This window comes from Pinus tabuliformis, chromosome 3_2 (genome assembly GCF_031772625.1).
Source record: "Pinus tabuliformis cultivar Carrire ecotype Pingquan chromosome 3_2, CPIR1, whole genome shotgun sequence".
NCBI lineage: Eukaryota > Viridiplantae > Streptophyta > Pinopsida > Pinales > Pinaceae > Pinus > Pinus tabuliformis.
Window position 1 is genome coordinate 178,810,337 of NC_142302.1, and position 19,222 is coordinate 178,829,558.

Sequence of the window (19,222 nt, forward strand, 5' to 3'; positions counted from 1 at the left end):
AAGTAAAAATTGAAAAAATAACTAATTTTTTTAATAAAAATAAAAAGCAGGCGATTTCAGTTTCTTTTGAAATCTGAACTTCAAGTTTAGTGTTAGGTCTGGGTTCTCTGTCACCAGGTTGTAATTGCTGTCAAGCATCCGTCATTAAATTGTAATCTTGCTGGACAACGGTTGTTCTTCCGCTTTCATATTTGGACTCAAAAAGAAAAATAAAAAATCCCAGAATTCCATTAGTACATTATTATTTGTTTAAATTCTTAAAAGAAAGGACGTAACGATGACACATACATGGTATGAACAATGACTTGAAAAATATTGCGTGGCTGCATGAGAAAAAGAGAAAACTTTACTTTGATTGTGACATGAAAACTGAAGAGGCAACAAACACTTTAATGGATGTTAGGAGTCTAAAATAGATGTAAGGTAACGTTGAACACAACAAAGCTTTCACTATTCTAATTCTCCTACAATTTCTGAGTCGTTTCTTTCGTAGTCAGTCGAGTTTTAAATTTAATGAGACGAGACGTTGATGCAGCATGTGGTGAGATAAACAGACGAAACCCCATCCTTGTCATGCTTAATTCTCTGGGGCTATCGTCCAGATCTTCGGCCAAGTCGTCAGGTACCATGTATTTCCCCTCGTCCACGTCCACCTTGAATCTCAGGATTCCATGCGGAGAATTAATGCATTTTCTGCCTCGGCCTCGGGGTTTAGGACCTTTGGAACGAGTTTTGCAGCGACCTGCCCATCTTGCAGAGCGACATCTAACTCTGAGGTTCGATGTTCTGGGCTTTCGTTCTCGTTCTTGCTTGAAGAACGGAGTATGGTGACAGTTTCGAAATTCTTCTCTTTTCCAACAACTTACCCTCCGCATATTGTTACGAGAGCCAGCAACCACACCCAGTGTTTTGAGTTCGCCATGACTGATTGCTGAGATCCAAAATCCTACGCCATTTTATAGTGGGATTTCAATGAGATTCTTTGTTTTTCCCTGTTTGTTTTGGCTAATGATGAGTAGGATTTTGCCTTGGAGAAAGTATATAGGAAAACTTGGTGTTTTCAATTATAGGAAATTATCCAAACTCTTAAATATTAACCAGTTGGAATTTGCAATCTCAAATTCTGTCAGAGCCAGATTACATTTTTATTCCTTCAGATTTGATTTATTAATTTTTGAACCAACGTATAATGTCAAATCTGCAATCTGTGCACACCGTTCATATTCCAAATTAGGTGTGCAATCTGTGCACACGTTCATATTCCAAATTAGGTGTTTAAGATGATACTAATGAATTAGAATGTATAAAAAAAAAAATAAGTATGAAGGTATTTCTTAAACCATATAACGACCATATCCCTGATAGTATAACAAAAAAAAAAGAGTATGAGTATGAAGGTATTCCTTAAACACAACGACCATATCCCTGATAGCGGCAACAATGAAAGGATGAGTATCATCACAAAATTATATTAGGATTCACTGTAGCATTAACGTTGGCAACAATGAAAGGATGAGTATCATCACAAAATTATATTAGGATTCACTGTAGCATTAACGTTGGACATCTACTCAGTATGAAGGTATTCCTTACTATACAACGACCATATCCCTGATAGCGGCAACAATAAACGACGACCATATCGCGGCAACAATGAAAGGATGAGTATCATCACAAAATTATATTAGGATTGATTGTAGCAATAATGTTGGACATCTACTAAGTCTAGTAAGCCATACATACTCTACCCCTCTAGTTTTGAACCTATGACCTCTTAGAAGGAAACACCTGCTCTTAACCATTAGGCCCTCAAGCTGTATATGGTACACTTGAATTATAAGTTAATAAGAAATTATAATATTTTAATTATGGTTTGTATTATATATATATATATAATGTAAGTAGAGAATTTAATAGTAGCCATATTTTCTAAACTAAGTGATTTCTTGAATGATCTGTTTTAAAATCCAATCATTCATTTTGTTATTAATTATAATATTTTGTCAAATTCCATTTCATAATGTATTATTTATTTTAGCAATGAAATTATGATATCCAATATGGTTACAAATAGCTATTATTTCAGAATTTGAATACACTTTATATTGATATAGAAATAAAACAAAAAATCAAGTTATACATAAATCTCATAAGAATTATGAATAATGAAATTGGTGAAATGTGGTTTATGTTTGTAGTTGATGTGAGTCCTTGGTGAAGATTATTTTCTTGTCCAATTTGTGCATGATGATAGTTATGGTTACGTCTATTTTTTTTGTATTGGTCAAAAGTCGTAAACAATTCTTTCAACGTCTTTTGTTATAGTTTTTAGGCAACCTTGTGGTTAGATCAAAAAGTTATAATAAGCAATTCATGTCATTAAGAAATTCCATATGTTAAGAAGAAGAAAAGGAATGATGACATTTTTCTTATGCTCCCTATAGCATGCATGAAAAATTTAATAAAGGTGATAATGAAATTATGGTAACATTTGGTTATAGAAGTAATAAGTCCATGAATATTTGTATGATGGGAATTGGATGACTTTGCGAGTAGATGCAAGGAAAATTCCTTGGAGATTTAAAAGTGTCTAAATTGGAAGTTGAGAATACTTGTAATTGATGAGAATGTCAAGTGATAAACTAGGATGAAAATGATGATTAATTGTTGGAAAATGATATAGACTATGTAGACTAATATTAAACACCAAGCATGAACCCTAGGAAAAAGAATTATATAATGAAACCTTGAGAGGGACTACACATAAATTGATAAGAGAAGTGAAAATCAATTAATAGAGGGTGTACTGGATTCATGATACTGAGGCTTTTGTAGAAGAATCTATCAAGTTTCTACCATGGGAAATAGAAGGAGTTACCAAGCACACCGGCCATATGAAACCTTTTGTGGATGATAAGGATAATAGTGGCTTCGGGCTTCAAATGATTAACTAAAGATGAATATAATGAGACAGTAAGGCAAAGGTGTAAATTGATGTAAAATCCAATATTAATAATTTAAGGAAGGTTGTAAGGCTAGTAATATCTTAATAATTAATTTCACTAAATCTTATTTGAGGAAGGAAGAAAACATGACTAGAGACTAAAGTTCAAAGCTGATGAGGCTCATGATGTACTTAAATGACTATACCAACTGAGTGAATTGTAAACTTCCTAGTTGGAAAGCAATTGGTATCTTGATGAAGACATGACAATAATAGTACTCCTGAGATAACATAGATCTTAGAGGAATGTTGAATAATCTTAATTCATAGTTAGTATTCATTGTTTATATAAGTAAATGAAACCAATTCATGATAATAATGCTTAAAGTGCATTGTTGTTCTATATCTGATAAGTATTGAGATGGTTCGCATATCAATGATGTTTCATGATGTGATGGTATGAGGTAAATGAGTATAGTTGAGATGAGAGGTTAATGATGTATATGTGGCGCTTCTTTATTTTTCTATTATCATAATGATGTTGAATGCTCATAATGGATATGATATTCATAGAGATCATGATGTTATGATAAGATGTATATTGACATGTCTTTCATTTATTATGTGATGTCATGATGCAAATATGTTGATGTTATAAGTTATAACAATATTCTATGATGTGAAGCGTGTGGAAATCGCATGCAAATTTTACGACATGCAAGAGCATGTAGTTATTTACTATTTAGAATGTTGTGATAATAATGATGTTATGTTATCAGGATGACATGCAAGAGTGAGCATATGGATTATTTTATTTGGTAATATGATTATAACTAATGCATTAATTGCATGTTGAGGTGTGGTGACTGACAGGAACTCCACAAATGGGCCGAGAGGGCTGGTTTATTTGATGATCTCGTGGGAGTCCATACTTGCGATGGAGAATATGTAACACCATATGGGCTGGGGACATACTCAATCAACACTACATATGTCAGCGGTTCCTTTGTCTTGTATAGCTCTTGATGGATAGCTCTTGAGCGGCTATGGGACCATCTTGAGGAGGCCAAGTGCCTCATGTTGTAGGCTAGGTGCCTGTTATTAGATTGGGATGTCGAAGTCTAGTCGGGGTGTAAGGACTTCGATGCTTGGGGTTGTGCGCCTTAGTAGTTGTGGAGGGAGTGGGCCAGCCTTGCGAGATGCCCAAAGTCATTGAGTACCGTACCGAATTCGAGCCTTGGGGCAGATGAGGTCTGAGTCGGGCGCGAGCCTTAGGGCCAGCCTTGGACTAGGATACAGACGGGGGAGGCTTATGCCTGGATCCAAAAGTGGGAAAAAGGATAGAGATTCCTTGATATTTCTCGGGTGTTGTGAAAACTTTCAATGCCTGCTAGTTATACTAGTTCAGCAGAGGGTGTAGGGCAAATATGAAGCAATAAATAACTAAATAAATAAAATGTTAAATAATGCAACTTAACTTCGGGACGAAGTTCCTTAAAGAGGGGGAGTATGTAATGTCCCCTAATAATAATAAAAATAATAAATAATATAATATAAGAAAATAAATGATAAACAATAAATAAAATATAATAATAATAAATAACAATACTAGAGTCCTAAATAAATATAAATATAAATAAACTATAGTAAAAATAAGTAAAGTTAATAAAAAGTAAAATAAAATAAAAAAGAGTTAAATTAAGAGAACTATAACTAGCATTTGCACATAATGTTGCAAAGGAAACGCCATAAGGCATAGAGTGTGGAGGAATATTGAAATGTATTATCTCCTATGTTGTTTAGGGTTGGTGGTGAATGTATTAAATATTCATTGATGGAATTTCCTTTTTCAAGTGCAAAGTGATTTTCATATAGGAAAATAGGTGGAAAATAGAATGGCCCTTCCCTGAATTCTTCAAGTAGTGTATGGAAGAATTTTTTTTTAGAAAATGTTAGATCTCTTCCATGTGTGGTGTCATGAGAAACATGGATGATGGAAACCATCTTCTCGAGGCTGGTTTGGAAGGTTTTTATGGAGAATACAAAAGAGAGATCAATACAAATTTCATCACCAATAACCAAATCAGAGGACTTTATTTGACTTTATTTTGCAATAGTTCATTCCTATCTTGTCATATGGTAAGTCTCTATCTTTTCTTCCCATGTTTATATTGTACAGGTGTGATTAAAAGCTTGAGATTGATAGGTTCTTACAAACTTAGATCTATTCTCTAGACTTCAATCTATATTCGAGATGTTAGGTTTTTACAGAAATTGATGGAGTCACAACAGTTGTTGCATTCATTCATGTAATCTTATAGGCATGTAGTTCATTATTATAGTAACAAGTGTTCATTGCTTGGTCATAATGTTTGAGTTTTCACTAATATATTGAGTCACAACACCTGTTGCATTCATTCATGTAATCTTATAGGCATGCAGTTCATTATTATAGTAACAAGTGTTCATTGCTCAGTCATAATGTTTGAGTTTTCACTAATATATTGAACTATGATTTTAACTTTTAAAGGCTTGTTGTGGTAGATAAGGAGACCCAACTTTCATTTTTGTTCATTGCTCGGTCATAATGTTTGAGTTTTCACTAATATATTGAACTGTGATTTTAACTTTTAAAGGCTTGCTGTGGTAGATGAGGAGACCCAACTTTCATTTTTGTAGAGTTGGATAAAGAGTCATTTTTATAGAGTTGGATAAAGAGCCACCTTGAAGATGGAAGCAGGATATTGAAAAACCAGTTCTGTTAGCATGGGAAATCTTACAAAGACCCATGATTTTTCAAGGCAGTGGCAAGACCCAAATCCCCAATCTTTAGAACGGCACCATGTAAAAGTATGACAAGAGTTTGTTTAATTGGTTTAACCGTAAGCCAAAAAGCATCTTGTAGATAGGAATACCAGAAGGGATGGTTTAAATTTGATAGAGTCGAGCAAAAAAACTCATAAACATTAATTTCACATTCATATTCAACCATTAACATCATATATATATTTTTGTTAATATTCAACGCATGCAGGCACAATGTAAGGATCAGCTGACTGCTGATTTTGAAAGGGAGCCTGGTTGGGAAGGCGATAATGCAGCAACTTTCGAGATGACCATCGTAAGGACGTTGCAGGGGGAGTTTCAAATCTCAAACAGTTATGGACCTGAGAAAGCTACACAAGTCTTGAACGTAATGGACAATTCCTGCTAAACATCTTACTCTTACATTGTTGAGAAATAGTAGCCAACGGGGACTGTCATGATTTTACTTTTTGGTCTCTCGGGAACATCGAAGCACTTTCATTACAGAGAATGATTTCGTTTTACTGGCCAAGCACGGGATAAATGCTGTCAGAGTTGCTGTTGGATGGTGGATTGCAAGTGATCCAAAACCTCCTGCTCCTTTTGTTGGAGGATCTCTAGCTTGTCTCGACAAAGCCTTCTCGTGGGCACAGTAAGTGAAAACTGGCCTTCATTCTGACAATTTTCAATCCTGAAAACAGAAAACAATCAGAAGTCAAGATAATGGACTATAGGTTAATTAACTTTTTGGAAACAATGCTGCAGGAAACACGACATTAAGGTGATTATCGATCTCCATGCTGCTCCAGGCTCACAAAACGGTGATGAGCACAGTGGCACCAGAGATGGATTTATTGAATGGCCTGAGTCGCAAGAGAACATCGACAAGAGTCTTTCTGTCATTGATTTTCTTGCTGCGAGGTACAACAAATTCCTATAGCAGTAATTCATTTCGATAGATTTTGACATGGCTTAAGAAATTGATCCATAGAGTAACTATATTTCTGGATATAGTAGAAAAAAGCCCCTTCTTTTCCAATCAATCAGGTCCATAGCAAATTTTTAAAAATTGCTTCTGTGATTGACAGATATGTTGCACACCCTGCCCTTTTGGGCACTGAACTATTGAATGAGCCACGTTCGCCTGCAGTTAGCTTGAAAAACGTAACTGATTACTACTCACGGGGTTACACCATAGTTCGAAAGTATTTGTCGTCGGCGTATGTGATAATGTGCAACAGAATCGGCCCTGCTAATCCAAAAGAGTTGTTTCAAATTAACAATAGCTTATCTCGCATAGTTGTGGATGTGCATTACTACAATCTCTTCGATGACACCACTTTCAAAAATATGATGGTTTAGCAAAACATCGACTATATCAAAACCATATGAGCTCAAACTGTGCAGAGCCTCATCTCGGCCAATGGTCGCACTTTTCAATAAACTATCTCATTTCTTGATTCATAACATTTTCCAATGATGTAGGGCTTATATCAGAACTCACCATCTTATAAATTTGAGCAACGCTAGGGTACTCACTGTAAGGAATTTCCAAAGTAACCATCTCCAGCAAGCACATGTAGAAAGAATGAATATCTATAAGCTCATTATAATCCTCCTCATATAATTCTGGAGCCATGAATTCCAGAGTACCAAGGGCATAGTGTGCAGCATGAACATTTCTTAAGGTAGTGGCAAGACCCAGATCCCCAATCTTCAAAACGGCACCATGTAAAAGTACGATAAGAGTTTGTTCAATTGGTTTAACCGTAAGCCAAAAATCATCTTGTCGATAGGAATACCAGAAGGGATGGTTTAAATTTGATAGAGTCGAGCAAAAAAACTGATAAGCATTAATTTCACATTCATATTCAACCATTAACATCATATATATATTTTTGTTAATATTCGACACATGCAGGCACAATGTAAGGATCAGCTGACTGCTGATTTTGAAGGGGAGCCTGGTTGGGAAGGCGATAATGCAGCAACTTTCGAGATGACCATCGTAAGGACGTTGCAGGGGGAGTTTCAAATCTCAAACGGTTATGGACCCGAGAAAGCTACACAAGTCTTGAACGTAATGGGCAATTCCTACTAAACATCTTACTCTTACATTGTTGAGAAATAGTAGCCAACGGGGCCTCTCATGATTTTACTTTTTGGTCTCTCAGGAACACCGAAGCACTTTCATTACAGAGAATGATTTCGTTTTCCTGGCCAAGCACGGGATAAATGCTGTCAGAGTTGTTGTTGGATGGTGGATTGCAAGTGATCCAAAACCTCCTGCTCCTTTTGTTGCAGGATCTCTAGCTTGTCTCGACAAAGCCTTCTCGTGGGCATAGTAAGTGAAAACTGGCCTTCATTTTGACAATTTTCAATCTTGAAAATAGAAAACAATCAGAAGTCAAGATAATGGACTATAGGTTAACTAAGTTTTTGGAAACAATGCTGCAGGAAACACGACATTAAGGTGATTATCGATCTCCATGCTGCTCCAGGCTCACAAAACGGTGATGAGCATAGTGGCACCAAAGATGGATTTATTGAATGGCCTGAGTCGCAAGAGAACATCGACAAGAGTCTTTCTGTCATTGATTTTCTTGCTGCAAGGTACAACAAATTCCTATAGCAGTAATTCATTTCGATTGATTTTGACATGGCTTAATAAATTGCTCCATAGAGTAACTATATTTCTGCATATAGTAGAAAAAATCCCCTTCTTTTCCAATCAATCAGGTCCATAGAAAATTTTTAAAAATTGCTTCTATGATTGATAGATATGTTGCACACCCTGCCCTTTTGGGCACTAAACTATTGAATGAGCCACGTTCGCCTGTAGTTAGCTTGAAAATTGTGATTGATTACTACTCACGGGGTTACGACATATTTCGAAAGTATTCGTCGTCGGCGTATGTGATAATGTACAACAGAATCGACCCTGCTGATCCAAAAGAGTTGTTTCAAATTAACAACAGCCTGTCCTACACAATTGTGGATGTGCATTACTACAATCTCTTCGATGACGCCACTTTCAAAAATATGACGGTTCAAAAAAACATCAACTATATCAAAATCACAAGAGCTCAAACTGTGCAGAGCCTCATCTCGGCCAATGGTTGCACTTTTCAATAAACTGTCTCATTTCTTGATTCATAACATTTTCCAATGCTGCAGGGCTTATATCAGAACTCACCATCTTATAAATTTGAGCAACGCTACGGTACTCACTGTAAGGAATTTCCAAAGTAACCATCTCCAGCAAGCACATGCCGAAAGAATAAATATCTACAAGCTCATTATAATCCTCCTCATATAATTCTGGAGCCATGAATTCCGGAGTACCGAGGGCAGAGTGCGCAGCATGAACATTTCCCAGGGTAGTGGCAAGACCCAGATCCCCAATCTTCAGAACGCCACCATTGCCATTCACAAAAATATTGCTGCAATTCAAATGTCTATGAATTACACAAGGCACATGATTATGAAGATAATGCAACCCTCCAGTATCTGAAGTGACCAATTCTTCAAAGCCTTCGTTGAGACATGACGGTGCTTCTGGCGGTACTCTCTCAGAGTCCCCGAGGTACAGACCTCAGTAATGAAATTCACATGACTTGTCTTTCTGTCCAGCCATGCATTGTAGAGCATAATTATGTTTTCATTCCCGAGAGATTTCAACAGACAGACTTCTGCATAGATCCTCTGTGTGGAAGCATCATCTAGGTTTTGCAGAGGAACCTTGTTCCAAGCAACCTAAATATCCTCTTCTTGATCAAAAGCTCAGTATACCTTCTTCATAGCACCACGGCCCAACACATCTTCATAGCGACCACACCTACCAGTGGGATCCAATTCCACAAATGGCTCCCTGTCTTTATCACAGGTGTCATATTCTACACTAGGCATTTCTCCACCTCCTATAGGAAAGGAAATCCTTACCCTAGAATTCCAAAATAGGTTCCTCTTCTAATTTGAATTTAATGAACAAAAACCCTTGCAGGGCTATAAGATGACAGAGAAATAGAGATTTTCCCTAAATTCAGAAGACGAACAAACAACAAAGATAGAAAACTTTGTTTCCTATGGGATTCAGAAATCCACCCAATAAATTTAAGTGCAAAAAAAAAATTTCCACGCAATCTTAAATCAAACCAGGAAATCCAAAACCCTAACTCTACACATAAACAAATTATGTTGGCAGAAAAGAAATTCTCTGCAGATTGTTTTCATTAAACTGTCTCATTTCTTGATTCATAACATTTTCCAATGTTGCAGGGCTTATATCAGAACTCACCATCTTATAAATTTGAGCAACGCTACGGTACTCATTGTGAGGAATTTCCAAAGTAACCATCTCCAGCAAGCACATGCCGAAAGAATAAATATCTACAAGCTCATTATAATCCTCCTCATATAATTCTGGAGCCATGAATTCCAGAGTACCGAAGGCAGAGTGCGCAGCATGAACATTTCTCAGGGTAGTGGCAAGACCCAGATCCCCAATCCTCAGAACGGCACCATGTAAAAGTATGATAAGAGTTTGTTCAGTTGGTTTAACCGTAAGCGAAAAAGCATCTTGTAGATAGGAATACCAGAAGGAATGGTTTAAATTTGATAAAGTCGAGCAAAAAAACTCATAAGCATTAATTTCACATTCATACTCAACCATTAACATCATATATATATTTTTGTTAATATTCAACACATGCAGGCACAATGTAAGGATCAGCTGATTGCTGATTTTGAAGGGGAGCCTGGTTGGGAAGGCAATAATGCAGCAACTTTCGAGATGACCATCGTAAGGAAGTTGCAGGGGGAGTTTCAAATCTCAAACGGTTATGGACGTGAGAAAGCTACACAAGTCTTGAATGTAATGGGCAATTCCTACTAAACATCTTACTCTTACATTGTTGAGAAATAGTAGCCAAGAGGGCCTCTCATGATTTTACTTTTTGGTCTCTCGGGAACACCGAAGCACTTTCATTACAGAGAATGATTTCATTTTCCTGGCCAAGCACGAGATAAATGTTGTCAGAGTTGCTGTTCGATGGTGGATTGCAAGTGATCCAAAACCTCCTGCTCCTTTTGTTGCAGGATCTCTAGCTTGTCTCGACAAAGCCTTCTCGTGGGCACAGTAAGTGAAAACTGGCCTTCATTCTGACAATTTTCAATCCTGAAAATAGAAAACAATCAAAAGTCAAGATAATGGACTATAGGTTAATTAAGTTTTTGGAAACAATGCTGCAGGAAACATTACATTAAGGTGATTATCGATCTCCATGCTGCTCCAGGCTCACAAAACGGTGATAAGCACAATGGCACCAGAGATGGATTTATTGAATGGCTTGAGTCACAAGAGAACATCGACAAGAGTCTTTCTATCATTGATTTTCTTGCTGCGAGGTACAAAAAATTCCTATAGCAGTAATTCATTTTGATAGATTTTGACATGGCTTAAGAAATTGCTCCATAGAGTAACTATATTTCTGGATATAGTAGAAATAAGCCCCTTCTTTTCCAATCAATCAGGTCCATAGCAAATTTTTAAAAATTGCTTATGTGACTGACAGATACGTTGCACACCCTGCCCTTTTGGGCACTGAACTATTGAATGAGCCATGTTCGCCTACAGTTAGCTTGAAAAATGTGATTGATTACTACTCACGGGGTTACGACATAGTTCGAAAGTATTCGTCATCGGCGTATGTGATAATGTGCAACAGAATCGGCCCTGCTGATCCAAAAGAGTTGTTTCAAATTAACAACGGCTTATCCCGCACAGTTGTGGATGTGCATTACTACAATCTCTTCGATGACGCCACTTTCAAAAATATGACGGTTCAGCAAAACATCGACTATATCAAAACCACAAGAGCTCAAACTGTGCAGAGCCTCATCTCGGCCAATGGTCGCACTTTTCAATAAATTGTCTCATTTCTTGATTCATAACATTTTCCAATGCTGCAGGGCTTATATCAGAACTCGCCATCTTATAAATTTGGGCAACGCTACGGTACTCACTGTAAGGAATTTCCAAAGTAACCATCTCTAGCAAGCACATACCGAAAGAATAAATATCTACAAGCTCATTATAATTATCCTCATATAATTATGGAGCCATGAATTCCAGAGTACCGAGGGTAGAGTGCGCAGCATGAACATTTCTTAGGGTAGTGGCAAGACCCAGATCCCCAATCTTCAAAACGACACCATGTAAAAGTACTATAAGATTTTTTTCAATTGGTTTAACCATAAGCCAAAAAGCATCTTGTCGATAGGAGTACTAGAAGGGATGGTTTAAATTTGATAGAGCCGAGCAAAAAAACTGATAAGCATTAATTTCACATTCATATTCAACCATTAACATCATATATATATATATATATATTTTATTATATATATAACATATGTTGATCTGAATTTGAAACTACTTGTAAATGCTTTGCAAGGTATTCAATTCAGTAACATACATGTTTAAAAGATGTACATGTCTTGCAGTTAAAAACAAATGAAATTTTCAGCTATTCATGACCCATTTAAGTATAGAAGAATTAGTTCATTTTACTGTTTAACACACTAAAACGAATTTGTTCTGCAAAATAACTCAACCACAGATGCAAAAGAAGTTGATAAAGCAGTTCACCCCTCCTGGGCTACATCTGCTGGGTCCAAGGCTCCCAACTGGGCATGTCCTCGTTTTGATTAAAAGCTCAAAATGAATATACAGCTGAATAAAAGCCTCAACAAGCGAAATAGACTGTAAAACTGGATTCATAACACTCAAATCAGTCAGGAATGACTATTGGTTCTCCTCCAATGGGTACCTGCAACCCTATACAGCTTCCACAATACTGGGCCCTAGTGGCTCCTAGAACTTCCACGAAGCAAAAACACCTGCAAACGACCTCTGATTGCTCTCTAACCTATGCCAATGGCTTCCAAATCATCTGAATAGTCAAAATCAAAAAAAGATTCGTCCAAAAATGACTTCCCTAGCCAAAGTTATGGCTCATTGAAGTTTTCCCCCAATTAGGCCTAGAATCACTCTAGCTAACTGTAGTTAGAGTCCAGATAGGCCTGCCAATTTTGGCGCTCCGCCAATTCCGCCGCTAACTAACCACGCATTAAACGGTTAGTTGCAACTGCATGTGAACGGATTTAACATCTGGCAGTTTTCCTTGGTTTTCGTGTTGACTGGTTGTTTAACGCACTGTTTAACGCGCATATGTGAACACGTTTAATGAATAAGCGGTGACCGTTGCCATTACCCGTGTGGTTTAAGGACTCAAGCACACGGTTCTTCGGCAGTGGTCACATATATGAGGGGGCTGGCCCATTTCTTTTCCCGCCCAAAATATTTTAAAACCTTAACTATACTTCATCTTGTTCACATAACAAGAACTGTTGCCGTGACTCAACGGTAAAACATATGCCTTGAAGCGGATAGGTCGTGGGTTCAAACCATAATTTCGCCCAAAATTTTCACATGCGCCCATATGCTGAAGTCCTCCTGGGCCACGTGGCGGCCTCTAGGCCTGCCACGTGGCATCCTGCCATTCGCTGCCCAAAAGGAATATTCCCTGAAATATTCTAAGGAATATTTTGTGGAATATTCTTTTTTTTTTTGAAAAAATTCAAAAATTAGGAGTCATTGGGCGATTTTGTTTTTGGCATAACTTCTGCATACGGAGACCGTTTTTCGAACTGTTTGCGGCGCTAGAATCAGGAGGACAAGATTTATCTAGTCGTTTAAGTTTGAACCAGTTCTGAGCACTTTCATTTTTGAGCATTTTACGACACTTGGGACATGAGCCCCTAATCACACCTCCCCATTGGGAAGCTTTTGGACCCCAAAAGCCTTCAACTACCTGTTAAAGAGGTGAGAGTATAGCGCCCTCACTCTGTCCACCTCCATCCACTTTGCCTTGTTCGGTTTGCTACCTTTGATACCAGCCTGAACATAATCTACATTGCCCCTCCTTGAAGTGTGTGTCCATCTGTCAAGGATTGTATCTTCTTTCAGCTCATCTAATAATTCTGGCGAGAAATCTTCTATAGATGGCAGCTGAACAGCACTTTCATGATCAGCGATCAAAGGAGGTTCATACAAACATAAGTTCTCCACATTAACAACAGAATACATTTGCATGTAGGAAGGCAAATCTAATTGAAAAGCATTATTTCCAACCTTCTTGAGGATTTTGAATGGACCATAACAAATAGGCTTCAGCTTTTTACCTTCTCCTTGCATCCTTTCCTTACTAATGTACAGCCATACCTCATCCCCTTCTTGAAACTTGTGATCAACTCTATGTTTGTCGTGTCTTTCCTTGTATTTGCCTTGACTCTTCTCAAGCTGTTCTTGAATTTGCTGAATTCTTTCAATGAATGAATGAGCTTTTTCAATATCACTATGTCCCTCAATGGCGACATCTTTTTCAAGAATGAAATCAAGAGGTGATTTTGGCAAGTAACCAAAACAAGCTTCAAACAATGAGGTGTTTGTGGAAGAGTGCTTGGCACAATTGTAAGCATGTTGTATGTAGTGAAAATGTTCATCCCAAAGCTTGGGATGCTTGCTGCAATAACCTCTCAAGAGTTGCACAATGGTTCTGTTCACAACTTCTGTTTGTCCATCTGTTTGCGGATGGAAAGCAGTACTTTTCTTCAACTTTGTGTCCATCATCTCCCATAGATTGGACCAAAAATTCCCCACAAATCTGGAATCCCTGTCATTAATAATGGAAGTAGGCAAACCAAAGTGAATCCATACATGATGAAAAAATAATTCAGCAGTTATAGTTTTCTTACAAGGCATAAGTATACACATTTTGTTGAAACGATCAACTACTACATATAAATAATCATGTTGCTTTCTAGATTTTGGCAAACCTCCTACAAAATCCATAGAGATGCTCTCCCATGGTCTAGAAGGTACCGGCAAAGGAGTATACAAGCCAAGCTTCCTATTACTAGGCTTGCTTGTAGCACATAATGAACAGCCTCTTATGAACCTTGAAACAGAATCTACCATGAGAGGCCAATAGTAATACCTCTGTAGATGTGCAACTGTTTTGCTTACACCAAAATGACCAGCAATAAGAGAAGAATGAGCTTCTCTTATGACATTTATTCTCTCCCCCTGTGGTATACACAACTTTCCCAAATGAAACAACAAATTTTTATGCATGTGATAGTCATTTTCCTCTACATGATTCCCTTTACTCAAGTTAGCATACACATCTTTAAAGTCATCATCATATGCATATTGTTCTATGTAACTATCATGTACAATGGAATCATTTTTAAGTAAAGTAACAGCACCAATAATAGGCCTTGAAAGCATATCAGCAACTTTATTCAAAGTACCTTTCTTGTACCTTATTACCAAATGGAACTGTTGCAAGAAGCCCATCCATCTGAAGTGTCGTGACTGTTGTAACTTGCTTTGTGATTGCAAGTATTGTAAGGGTTGATGGTCGGTATGTATAACAGTTTCTTTGCCCATCAAATAGTGTTTCCACTTTTTGACGCTTTGTACCAACGCATACAACTCCTTATCATACGTAGGATAATTTACAACAGCACCATTAAAAGTTTCAGAATGAAAAGCAATAGGCTTACCATGATGTAGAAGAGCTACACCCATGGCATAATCACTAGCATCGGTTTGTATCTCAAATGGCTGTCTCAAATCCGGTAATGCAAGGACCGGAGCTAAACTAATCTTCTTTTTCAAAGATTCGAAAGCTTTTTGCTGCTTGCCTCCCCATTGGAAAGCATGCTTCACACTTGTCATTGCATGCATAGGAGCTGCTATAGAAGAGAAGTTAGAGATGAACTTCCTCCAATATTGAGCTGCACCCAAAAAACTTCTTACCTCTGTTATGGATTTGGGAGTAGGCCAATTCACAATAGCCTCTATTTTAGTAGTATCAGTCCTCAGAGCGCCTCCTCCTACTATATGTCCCAAATAGACCAAAGAAGTTTTTCCAAATTCACCCTTAGACATTTTAAGAAATAACTGGTTCTTCTTCAAAACATCAAGTACTTTCCTAACATGCATGACGTGATCTTCTCTAGACTTGCTGAAAATTAAGATGTCATCTAAGTAGACAATAATGAAATCATCAAGAAAAGGACGCAAGACATCATCCATTACCCGCATGATAGTTGCAGGTGCATTGCACAAACCAAACAGCATCACAAGCCATTCAAAGAGTCCTTGTTTGGTTTTAAAGGCTGTCTTCCAAATGTCACTTTCTTCAATTCTTACTTGATGATATCCACTGCACAAGTCTAACTTAGTGAAATATCGAGCATCTTTCAGCTGGTCTAGCAAATCATCTATCCTTGGGAGTGGGTAACGATTCTTTACCGTTATCTTGTTCAAGGCCCTGAAATCAACACACATACGCCAAGTGCCATCTTTCTTTGGAATCAGTACAATCGGTGACCCACATGGTGAAGTACTTGGCCTTATGAAACCCTTGTCCAACAAGTCCTTGATTTGCTTCTTTATTTCAGCATTCTCCATAATAGACATGCGGTACATGCCTATGTTTGGAAGAGGACAATCTGGATGCAAATGGATTTCATGCTGAATCTCCCTCTTAGGAGGCAAACCTGTTGGCTCCTGAAACATCTCCTAAATCTTGTGGTGTAGATGTAGTAGCAGCAGTTTTCTGTTTCCCTTTGGATTTGTTAAATTGAGGTCTTTTTTCAGGATGTAATTTCCAACAGTTTTTCTCCTCATGGCCTGGTTTAGAACAATGTTTACAGATCACTTTCTCACTCTCATGTTTGACAAATGCATTCTTTTTGCCCTTTCCCTTGAAGGTTTTCTCTTTGTTTTCCCCCTTTCCTCTAAATGGGTAGCTTGGACACAAACCTTGTCCAGGCTAGTAGGGTTAAACATCAAGATGGTGTGTCTAAGGTAGCTATGCAAGCCACCAATGTATTTCAGCAAGGTTTCTTGGGTCTGTAAATCTACCCCTAACAAGAGAGCTCTTCTCCTGAATTCTTGGGTGTAGTCTTGGACACTCTGACCCTTAAGTTGTCTGAAATTTTTCCAGTTCATAATGGCTTTCTGCATGAGAGCAAGAGGATAAAACTGTTTTTTAATGGCTAATAGAAATTCAGGCCATGTTAAGGTAACCTTACCAAATTTCTTGATCTCCTCTTTAGTCTTGGCCTCCCACCAGACCAACGTTGCTCCATCCATTCTCAAAGAAGCCAACTGAATGTTGGTGGCATCATCCATGTGCATATTCTGGATCCTCAAGTAAACTTCCAACTGCCTAATCCAGTTGTCAAGCTTTTCTGCATTCACTTCACCATTAAACATAGGTAATTCGAATTTTACATCAAGCTTCAAAAAAGGACATTTTCCAGAGGATCTATGCTTATGCACAGAAGAAGAAGACGAGGATGAAGAGGAAGAAGGTGACGATGGGGGTGGTGGATCACCATTACCTCCATGTCCTTTCTTGGAATGATCATCATCCTTCTTACCTCCTGAAGAGCCCTCTCCTTCATGTGGATGTTTGGACCCTTCTCCAGCCAATTTCTCATTTCTTTCTTGGTACAATATCCTCACCATTTCAGTGAGGTCCAAGAAAGCCTTTCTGAAGACTCTTTCTTCTTCTTTTGGATCCATGTCTGCAGGAATTTCTCCTTCATGTTCAGACATTCTTGAAGCTTCTGCTGAGACTCTTGAGGGTGAAATTGAAGGTGGAGCTGATGGCTCTCTGGCCTTCCTTAACTGAGGATTCTCTCGTTCTCTAGTCAATTGTCCTTCCCCTCTTTTAAGTTTCAACCTGGTAAGCATCAATACTTGCAAGACAGTTAGAAGATCTTTGCACAAAAACAATCAAAAGACAACTACACCAGAGATTGACTAAAAGACCGTTTATCTACTTTGCAATTGTATAACAAGAGCATTTCGAAGGCTTCCTGGCTCATTTCAGGCTCTGTCTATAGCTTATTTGACTGCTTTTGATACAAAGAAACAACAACATAGCTCTGATACCAACTTGATCTGAATTTGAAACTACTTGTAAATGCTTTGCAAGGTATTCAATTCAGTAACATACATGTTTAAAAGATGTACATGTCTTGCAGTTAAAAACAAATGAAATTTTCAGCTATTCATGACCCATTTAATTATAGAAGAATTAGTTCATTTTACTGTTTAACACACTAAAACGAATTTGTTCTGCAAAATAACTCAACCACAGATGCAAAAGAAGTTGATAAAGCAATTCACCCCTCCTGGGCTACATCTGTTGGGTCCAAGGCTCCCAACTGGGCATGTCCTCATTTTGATTAAATGCTCAAAATAAATATACAGCTGAATAAAAGCCTCAACAGGTGAAATAGACTATAAAATTGGATTCAGAACACTCAAATTAGTCAGGAATGACTACTGTTTCTCCTCCAATGGGTCCTGCAACCCTATACAGCTTCCACAATACTGGGCCCTAGTGGCTCCTAGAACTTCCACGGAGCAAAAACACCTGCAAATGACCTTTGATTTCTCTCTAACCTGTGCCAATGGCTTCAAAATCATCTGAATAGTCAAAATCAAAAAAAAAAATCGTCCAAAAAGGACTTCCCTAGCCAAAGTTATGGCTCATTGAAGTTTTCCCCCAATTAGGCCTAGAATCACTCCAGCTAACTGTAGTTAGAGTCCAGATAGGCCCGCCAAATATGGCGGGCCCACCAATTTTGGCGCTCCGCCAATTCCGCCGCTAACTGACCACGCATTAAACGGTTAGTTGCAACTGCATGTGAACGGATTTAACATCTGGCAGTTTTCCTTGGTTTTCGTGTTGACTGGTTGTTTAACGCACCGTTTAACCCGCATATGTGAACACGTTTAATGAATAAGGGGTGACCGTTGCCATTACCCTCGCAGTTTAAGGACTCAAGCCCACGGTTCTTTGGCAGTGGTCACATATATGAGGGGGCTGGCCCATTTCTTTTCCCACCCAAAATATTTTTAAACCTTAACTATACTTCATCTTGTTCACATAACAAGAACTGCTGCCGTGACTCAACGGTAAAACATATGCCTTGAAGCGGACAGGTCGTGGGTTCAAACCATAATTTGGCCCAAAATTTTAACATGCGCCCATATGCTGATGTCCTCCTGGGCCACGTGGCGGCCTCTAAGCCTGCCACGTGGCATCCTGCCATTCGCTACCCAAAAGGAATATTCCCTGAAATATTCCAAGGAATATTTTGTGGAATATTCTTTTTTTTTTTTTTTGAAAAAATTCAAAAATTAGGAGTCATTGGGAGATTTTTTTTTTGGCATAACTTCTGCATACGGAGATCGTTTTTCGAACCGTTTGCAGCGCTGGAATCAGGAGGACGAGATATATCCAGTCATTCAAGTTTGAACCAGTTCTCAGAACTTTCATTTTTGAGCATTTTACGACACTTGGGACATGAGCCCCTGATCAC

At 38.0% G+C, this 19,222-nt stretch overlaps 1 protein-coding gene and 3 pseudogenes across 1 annotated transcript; 3 read left to right on the forward strand and 1 right to left on the reverse strand.

Moving 5' to 3' along the window:
* Positions 1-5,972: 5,972 nt before the first annotated feature.
* On the forward strand, positions 5,973-7,192 carry LOC149180373 (glucan 1,3-beta-glucosidase-like; annotated as a pseudogene).
* A 450-nt stretch (positions 7,193-7,642) lies between these two features.
* Positions 7,643-8,869, forward strand: LOC149180374 (glucan 1,3-beta-glucosidase-like; annotated as a pseudogene).
* A 4-nt stretch (positions 8,870-8,873) lies between these two features.
* On the reverse strand, positions 8,874-9,658 carry LOC149180375 (putative serine/threonine-protein kinase WNK11 pseudogene; annotated as a pseudogene).
* Positions 9,659-10,457: 799 nt separating this feature from the next.
* Positions 10,458-11,677, forward strand: LOC149180376 (putative glucan 1,3-beta-glucosidase A). Its single transcript, XM_089413863.1, has 4 exons — positions 10,458-10,622; positions 10,717-10,886; positions 11,000-11,155; positions 11,323-11,677. The coding sequence occupies exons 1-4, from the start codon at positions 10,458-10,460 to the stop codon at positions 11,675-11,677; spliced, it is 846 nt and encodes a 281-aa protein (XP_089269989.1).
* The last annotated feature ends 7,545 nt before the right edge of the window (positions 11,678-19,222 follow it).

Coding starts and splice junctions, on each gene's coding strand:
- LOC149180376 (XM_089413863.1), top strand. CDS start 10,458: ATGCAGGCACAATGTAAGGATCAGCTGATTGCTGATTTTGAAGGGGAG. Junction 10,887..10,999: donor AAAGCCTTCTCGTGGGCACA/GTAAGTGAAAAC, acceptor ACAATGCTGCAG/GAAACATTACATTAAGGTGA. Junction 11,156..11,322: donor ATTGATTTTCTTGCTGCGAG/GTACAAAAAATT, acceptor TGTGACTGACAG/ATACGTTGCACACCCTGCCC.